An 8,927-nucleotide genomic window follows, 5' to 3' on the forward strand; every position below is an offset into this window, starting at 1 on the left:
AGAAAGACAGACGGGAAACTAAACCTGTGTTTATTCCGGATACCTTCTATTTTCCTTGTTTTTTTTTATTTGAGTCTGTAGGTAACTTTTGCTTCGAGTTTGTTTTCTCATACCGTAAGATAAATAATAAGGTTACCATTAAATTAATAAATAATATTACCAAAGCAAGCTTAATGTATAAGGATATCAGACATTTTAAAATTATCTTTTACAAAATAGACCATTAGCTAGTTATGCTATCCTAATAATTGTGTTCATATGGAGACATCTGAAGACATATATTGATAAACTCTTTTGTTTTAAAACGCCTCAATACAAAACATTGTATATACCTGATACCCTAAGCAAAAATGGTGGCTTTTTGACACGAGTTGATCCCGAACGCGGAACAATGCTCATTAGGTCTATAGTCGCATTCCTGATCCTTGTCTAAGATTTAACTAGTCTTCAGGGTGTATTCTGTAGATAATACACTGGTATAAACAGGGCGGTCTTAAAGATATTGATGAAATAGCCATCTTACAATTAAATGTTCAACGCTTAAATGTTCCTATTGTACAACCAAGAACTCGTGATTAGAAAAATAAACAATATATCGACAGGACAGATCATTGTCTGGTGCCTATCTACACTGAGTATATAGACTTAAGTTCAGTGGGTTTCCTGTTCTTCACAATTACTTCCTCGGAGTTTTTGAGAACTTGTAGTTTACAAAGGTACACTAAGAAGATGGAATAATGACTATTACAACGCGTGTGGCACTTAAAGATATGGCGTTGCCAAAATTATTGACAATTTAACTTCGTAAAACAAACATTTTCGTAAATTTTGCCAAGAAATATTTCTTTATTGTTTGTTTTGTAAATACTGTACATTGTAGCACATCCACTCTATCAACGCGTGGGGCTTATCATTTTTGGAGGCTTGATAATGATATAGTTTATATATACAAACAGTCATGTAAAAAATTGTCATTTTCATAAATAATAAATTTGGAAATATTTAACAAATGGTTTGCCATACATGTCAGAACTTGTTATCCATGTGTGCAGAAGTACATAACTGAAAAAAAAAACTTTTCTTTATTATGAATAACATACTATCTCACGAATTGCATGGATTTTCGTTCAGAAAGAACAGGAGACGATCTCAAATCAGTTTCCATTTCATATGGTAGGAGTCTTACGAAGTTCTATTAAGTTAAGTACAACATGATGTCAGGATGATTTCTAAAACAGTAATAAACTCAACCAGAATTATCTATGACGGGGTCTCATTTAAGTGGCAGGTTGTTACCTCACTGAACAACATGCGGGATGCACGTCGCATGTAATGTAAAGCGAAAGGAGTTAAATGACCTGCCCAAGATCAGAACTGCAACACAATAGAACGGTTCTATATCCCGAATATGGATCCATTCGCACACTTCAGGTTTCCGACATCTACAAACGGAGCTATCATGGGTACCGTAAATAAGGTCATTTCACGAAATTAAAAAAAAAATAACATCAACTCATTAGACAACTTGAGTTGTCGTCACATGTCATGACTCATTTGACATATAGATTAATGGTAAGCAGATTGAGATATTAACTTAATTTACGGCCAAGCGAAATGCCAATGTATATAAACTGATTTTCTCGCAATATTAGAATCCCACGTGGGGTCATAAGGCCATGACATCTCATTAGAGTCAATGGATCTCAGCGTCAATAAAAGCTTCGGAAGCTTTATCAAATTGTTAAAATTCGATTCTCTGAGTAAAATGTTAACATCGGTAACAGGAAACATTTAATGTAACAGTGATGCGACATATGTTGAAGTGTAACAAAGAAAATTTATTTTCAAGGTCAAACCGTAATTTTACGATATCTAATTGCTGAAAAATTAAATACGAAACACGAATGAAATCAATATAGTTATTTTCAGTGTAAACAACACAGCATACAAAATGATGCACATATTATTGGTTGTCTCACGATGCCTTTTTACCTGTCTCATCGTTCTTTTACAATCAACTGTTACTGATCGGTATCAGACGTCTATTACAAACTTAAATCAAATTTGAAATAAAAATTGAAAAGAAAAATGAAATAAATAAAATCTCATATTCAATGTTGGTAAAACGATGAAGCTAATCTAAATGCTTTCTATCAACAGTATCCATCCATTGTCTCCACTATAAATTTACTCTACATGAGATATTACCTAGATGACATTTTATTAAACAAACACGCCGTGATAGTTAACTTAATTTGGGATTTAAACATTTTTACCTGCCGTGTTAACTCCATACAGTAAACAAAAGTTCATTATGAGGTATATGAATATCACGCCCTTTCTAATGTAAACATATTGTTTACGCCAACCACAATAGGTGTACCTCACGACACCAAAATAAAAGGTAACAGTGTCTTATTAATCAAGCTTATCGATCGTCACATGTCACGCCTCATTTCGTATTAAAATAAATAAATTTAAATACCAGCAATTTAATTTATGGCAAATTGAAATGTCAGTTCTTTTCACAAAGTTCGTGTATAACATGTCAGATGAATATCTAAATTAACCTTTAATTGAAAATATAACAATTTTTTACAGAACGTCATTATAATCAAATAAGAGATTATTTCATGAAGGTCTAAAATCAAATTTACAGAACTTCATGAAAACAACAGAGCTCGTGATAGGTGATGTATCCATAACACTTTAAATAAACTGTGAATGTTAATGGAGAAAATACAATGAAAGATTGATGAGTTCTTCAGGGTAGCATTTTACATAATGTTAGTATTAATCTGTAGATTAAAATAAAAAATGAAAATACCAATTTTCCAATCTCAATTTAAATTAGAATCGCTGAGTGCTTAATGTGTGTAACCAAAAGGAATATTTGTACACAGAACGTTGAAAAAGGAGAGAATAAAAATATGTATTACAGAAGGATACGCGTCTTCTGCTTCATCGGCCACAACCACCAACTAAATCTTGGTAAATCCAGGCAAGGATAATCCTTGTACAAAAGTGAATGACTGCGTAATATTCAATATTTATAAATAATTAGACAGAGTAAAGCTAGATAGTGCATAAAACAGCGGTTTCGTCCCTCTTGGACTCTAAGGTTTTTATCAATAAGTTTAAAGCTACTAGTTCATTTAATGGTTTTCATTCACCCCAAAAATGAGTAAACCGTATAAAGTTTTTGTTAAACCGACTTTCTGGAAAAGTCGTCCGTGGAATCAGACGTGTCTTGAAAATCACGTAAAAATCACTGTATTTTTACACTTCATGAAAAGATCTTGTTAACTTACATTTGATAGTACGTATATTCCATTTCTTACGTGTCCAACTAGATAGTAGTGGTGAGATGAATTACAACACGATCATTCTGAATACGGAGTTACATCAGTTTAGTAATATAGATATATAAATCATCTTAATATCAATCAAACATTACAACTATATCTTTATTAACCGGTATATTAATAATACAATTACGATATGTTAATGATAGAAATAATTATAAAGTGTTCCATACACCTGCTGGTGTCCATATATGAAATAAATGGTTTAAACCACAGATATGCTATGTAAAATGTTTTGAAAAAAATATAACGTTCATATCATTTTGTATCAGTTGTTTTGCTCAATATTACTCAAAAGCATATCTCCTCAAATTGTCCGGTTATAAGCAGCACCAAATGTTCGACACATAATAAGAATATCGGTTATTCGTATATAATCCGGATATCTTTTTATTTAAGATAAGAAATATGCACGTATTATTATGATTGTTTTGAACATTTTAACCAACATCTCAGATATACCGAGGTAAGTTGATACATTTCAACAGAATTCCTTGATAGCATATAACATATGAGTTTACGTCCTCTAATGAATGTATACTATTCTGTTTAATTATATATATTTAACTAATAAAGAATTCTAGGTACTGATATCTTCTGATGTGCTGACAGAAATTTGGCACTGGACAAATACAACATATAAAACTTTGCTTTAAACGCTACACAAAGACGTGGATTCTAAATAATACACTAATTGTTCTGCTGAAACAATCACTTGAACACGGGGGGCTAGTTCCAAAGAGAAGGTGTTGAGAATGAAGCACGTGCCCCTTAACAACATACAGAAGTGACCGGAGCCTTAGATACGAATTCACCCCACATGTGATCATAACACAAAGCCTAAGGTTAAGATTCATAAGAATAGGGGTACCCAAGCAGAAATCTGTCCGATATCACAAGCTGGTGATTGTCGGGCTCCAACAAAGGAAGTGCGGACTTATATATTTGTATATCTCGCCTTCTTATCACGACCGTCCAGTACGATCGAGGCTGTCAAATGGTAGCTGTGTCCTTGTATCTGGTGTGTAACACCATATAATGTGTTACAGAGTTTTGCCATTTCGGGGGTCCTGATAGTTAGAATGTATCTGAAGGAAATGAAGATCTTTTTTTACATTGGGGTTATTATTATGAGATTCTCTTGAATTTATGATTCGGTTATTGTATCCCGTTAAACAGTTATGATAAAGTGTTTAAAGTTATCAAGTATATCATAATAATTTAGAAAAAGACAAGAAATATTCTGCTAGCCCTGTGCCTTTCAGTAACTTATACTGTACAGTTCTTATTTACGGTATGTTTGATTTTTGTAATGTTCTCTATTTCACCTCCGGTCTTTACCGACTATCATTGTTATTATAAAACTTGTCAAAGTTAAACATATTCAATAAATGTGATTTATTCAATAAATACTCCTATTTGTCGAATAATTTCAGTCGATAAAAACACGTGCATGCTACATTCGGAATATTAAAAAAGATTTATCCCTGAGTGTATGTTATTCATTTCAATTGTCATGTCAGCTATCATTAGATATAATAGTTATAGTAACACTAATAAGCTTACATTTCGTATGTTGTTGATACAGTTGTTTTATGGCAGAGAAATTACTAAATTACAAATTAAGATATCGTGAAAACTACCGGTGTTCCAGTTCAAGTTTCATCCACATTTGGTACACCCGTAAAGACCCTCACGGCGTCAGACATTGATATCATCTGGGTAATAGCTCCTTTGTCTTAATCAAACACACATGAACTTACAAGCCCACTGCCTTATGACAATGGCCAGCCATTGTTTGTGTACAGGTTTAAGATATTTACCATAGAAATATGAAGTGCTTGAGAATTGTGGCTATGTGATTCGGTCCTTATTTTATCATGTGAAGTATTTATCAATTTTAATATAAACAAGTTCTCCGTTGTCTAAAAGAGCTTGAAATACATATTTTTATGTCATATTGCTCGAGTGGGTGTCGCTATCATTTAACGATAATTATAGCATAGTTATATTCTGTCATCAAATTAGGTGAAATTCGGTTTAATGTATTATGAATTATTTACAGCAAACATTGGATATTTAGACTTGAACGACTGTCTTCGTAATGTCACGTTTGTATAAAACGGTAACATATGTTAAATGTATTAAAAATCCCCTTCTTTTACATTTAGGAACATATAACTACTCGCTGTTAAGAGAAAGTTAAAGTTTTAGAAGGTGAATGTGCGTAATGTTCTTCATGCAAATGTCGTCAAATCAGAGATGAGTAATCATTGTATATTGGTATGACTACCATCATACCAGTGTCTTTGTAAATGTCGTCAAATGAGATGAGTAATTATTGTTTATTTGTGTATCTATGATCATACCAGTGTCGATGTTTATTGCTAATCGCGTATTCCATAAACTTTATGATCAGTTTAAGCTACTAAATGTTAAGATATTGTAGATTTTATTGTTATTATATCGTTAATGACTAAAGTAACTTATAAACCAGTCTGCGAACACTTGTGAGTGTGATTAATATCATAAATATCATGAACCTTATCACTTCATATTAATATGAAACTCTCTATCATTTCATTTTCAGTATCTATAAATTGATGAAAGGAATGATGTAAATAGGCCATGGCATAGAAGTTAACCATCACCATACATGTTTATGTTACTCTAGATAAGGGCCAGTCTGAGTCGTACAAGGGAGGATTACGTCCTTCTACTTATCGACTTTCAGTAGTGAGAGGGGCGTTACACTATTCATAAATCTTGTAAGCAGTAACATCCATGGACAATGCCGAACCATGCGTGTAATGAAAACACCAATACAGTCCTACCTACTGAGTGACAAGTTATTTTATTGAAAGTAAATCCTTGATAATCAATTTCTTTATCGTGTTAGATTCTGTCGGCATGTCAGTCCTGACAACGGAACATTCTTACACTAACATGTCCACTGAGAGTGTGGCACACGCTATTTATTTACAATCTCGAATAACTTTATAGGTAGGACATTTCACCTTTGGATACATTTAAAAAACGTGAACAACATAACTATGTTATTTTGTTTGAAATTGAGGATGTGGATTCGCGCTTGATGTCCTATCTAATGAAACAAACGGTGACGAAAGTGTTAATATTCAACTCAACTCTTATCATTATGAGCTAATTACCTGAAGAAATATCAGGGAAATGGTGGAGGTCTCTTGAAATATATTACAAAATAATGAAATGAACATTTAGGCCCCCAATAGTTAATTTCTGATTCATAGATTAAGTTGGCTCTTGGTAAACTTTGTGCTTCCAAATTATGCAAAGGAACCAAAAATATCCAATGTTCATAAGTTTATTTCCATAATCTATGGTGCTGTAGCAATAAACATTTAATCATTTTTTACTTCCTTTTATTGCAGATCGAACAGACGAACACGGAGATGTAAATTTCACAAGAAACAAGGGACTATAGTCCTCCTATTCCTAGGACACTTTTGCACAAGGGACACCACAACCATGGAGGATCCGTTTCAGAGCAAACATGGCTACCTCCCTTCGCTGTACCGACAAGCTACACAACAACTTCCTAGCTCTAAACTCAGGGATGAGATTGACACAACGATGCATAAAGTACAGGAAGAATATAAAGCACCAGCTGCCTCAACCAAAGAAGCCTTCTCAGCATGTTTTAAACACATCATTCCTCACATTAAGAACAATCAGTTTGGCCTAGAACTAAAGGATATGCCAATATACGCTGGGGATATTTCGGCGTGGAAACCTTACAAGCCTGAATGTCCTTGCTATCTTTTGACAATGAAGGTCGGTAAAATCACGGGGAAAGAGCTGGAACCAGGCTATGTTGTATTTCCTATGCCAAAAGTAACGCCAAAAAGTATAAAAGTATATAACCTGGACGTTCGGTCAGAGGACAAGCAGCATTTGTGTCCAAAGAAAATGTACCTTGCCTTATTCCAAGTGTTAGAAACTGGATTGGATAAATTGCGAACAATTGTTGAAAAGGAGAAAGCGAGAAGCCGACTTAGTCGACGATCAGATGCTACTGTTAGAACAGACGCAAGTCCAAGTCGGCGGACTGAATCGAAGCGCAGTCGTAAAAAGTCCGACGCAAGTGCGGCGTATAAATCATCAGATGATGATCCTGACAATCAAAGGAAGGAAATTCCGAGTAGAACTAGCATTCGCACAAACATCAGCCGTCAAAAGTCAGAAAGGTCGGCGAGTCGGACGAGCACCTTGACCAATCAAACTGCCACAACAACTACCATTGAACCTCCGAACGGCGCCGTTAATGGCGCTACACACGGTCCATCTCAAGGGATCCTCCCCCAGTTAACAAGCGAAAGCATTCATAGAGCTGAAGCAATGCGTACAAGAAAACGATCTGATGCTAGTTTCATATCGGACAAAAGCCGTCCAATGTCCGACTTGACTTTGTTGCAAGTGCCCTTCTCCTTAGAATCACGTTCAAGTCGACGAACTTCGACATCAGAGCTCCGCCGACCCCCGTCGGAGGTAACAGTTATACTGGTACCACAACCTACAGAAGAGAAAAAGCCTGAACCAGCTGCCAAGCCACCAATAGACAAACCGAAGAGGCAGCCAAAGCCAGTGGAGATAATAGAAGTTCCGGATATCAGTTTAATTGAGGAAGAAGACAATCGATTCTTGCTTATGACTCTTAAAAACGGAAACGAAATAGAACTCATACCCACCATTACTGCCTCAAACGGAGGGGGTCCGTTTTTCGTGGCAAAACCGCACGAGAATGACGAAAATGGCAGTTCAGACATTCGATGGAGAATCAGTTTTGCACCAAATGAAGAAGTGATTCTAAAAGCTATTACTTCGGGTGACAAAAACCAACGGTTAATGGCAGCGAAACTCGTCTCCAACATGTGTCAGAAGGAGTGGAAACTCCGCTCCATCACTCCTTACCATATCAAAACTGTGCTGCTTCACGACATAGACTTCCAAGTGGATAATACACCACGCTGGCAACGCTTTTCTATCGACGAGTGCGTGCGGAACATCCTGCTCAGGCTCCTAAGTTTTATTAGAAGTAAAAACCTGCCTCACTTTTTTGAGAATGAGTTCAATCTCTGGGGACATATTTCCCCTCAACAATTTTCAATAATGAAAAATGCCTTAGAAAGGATAATGAGAGACGAAAAAGAAATCATCCGTGTTCTTAAAAGAATGAGGATTCCTCCTACTATCTTTTCATAGTGTGCCATATCTCAGAGAACAGAAGATGATTCCCAGAGTTGATACTCTTCGTTCTAGGTTGTATGTGATAAAGATTATTTCGATTCTTAAGTAATGAGAGACTGATGTTGGAAGGATGATACTTAACTAGATTATTATTGGAGAAATACTTTTGGGGAGGATATATCTGGTTAAGGTGTATTGGTCATCTGTCGCAGTTCTTTCAAAACATGAACGATAATCGTTATTGTAGTAAGGTAGCCATCTGGTATCGTGACCATCAATAGGTTTGTCATCTACTGGCGTATTTCTCTTCAATATTGCCATAAGTTTCCAAATTTA

General features: G+C 35.1%; 1 protein-coding gene across 1 annotated transcript; it reads left to right on the top strand.

Moving 5' to 3' along the window:
- Window positions 1-6,872: 6,872 nt before the first annotated feature.
- Window positions 6,873-8,606, top strand: LOC132555374 (uncharacterized). Its single transcript, XM_060219721.1, has one exon. The coding sequence runs from the start codon at window positions 6,873-6,875 to the stop codon at window positions 8,604-8,606; it is 1,734 nt and encodes a 577-aa protein (XP_060075704.1).
- The last annotated feature ends 321 nt before the right edge of the window (window positions 8,607-8,927 follow it).

The sequence above is a fragment of the Ylistrum balloti genome, unplaced genomic scaffold, assembly GCF_031769215.1.
Source record: "Ylistrum balloti isolate Yb309-2 unplaced genomic scaffold, AGI_CSIRO_Ybal_v1 Utg370482, whole genome shotgun sequence".
NCBI lineage: Eukaryota > Metazoa > Mollusca > Bivalvia > Pectinida > Pectinidae > Ylistrum > Ylistrum balloti.

Bases quoted from the DNA above. Each gene is read 5' to 3' on its own strand.
- LOC132555374 (XM_060219721.1), top strand. From the start codon at position 6,873: ATGGAGGATCCGTTTCAGAGCAAACATGGCTACCTCCCTTCGCTGTAC.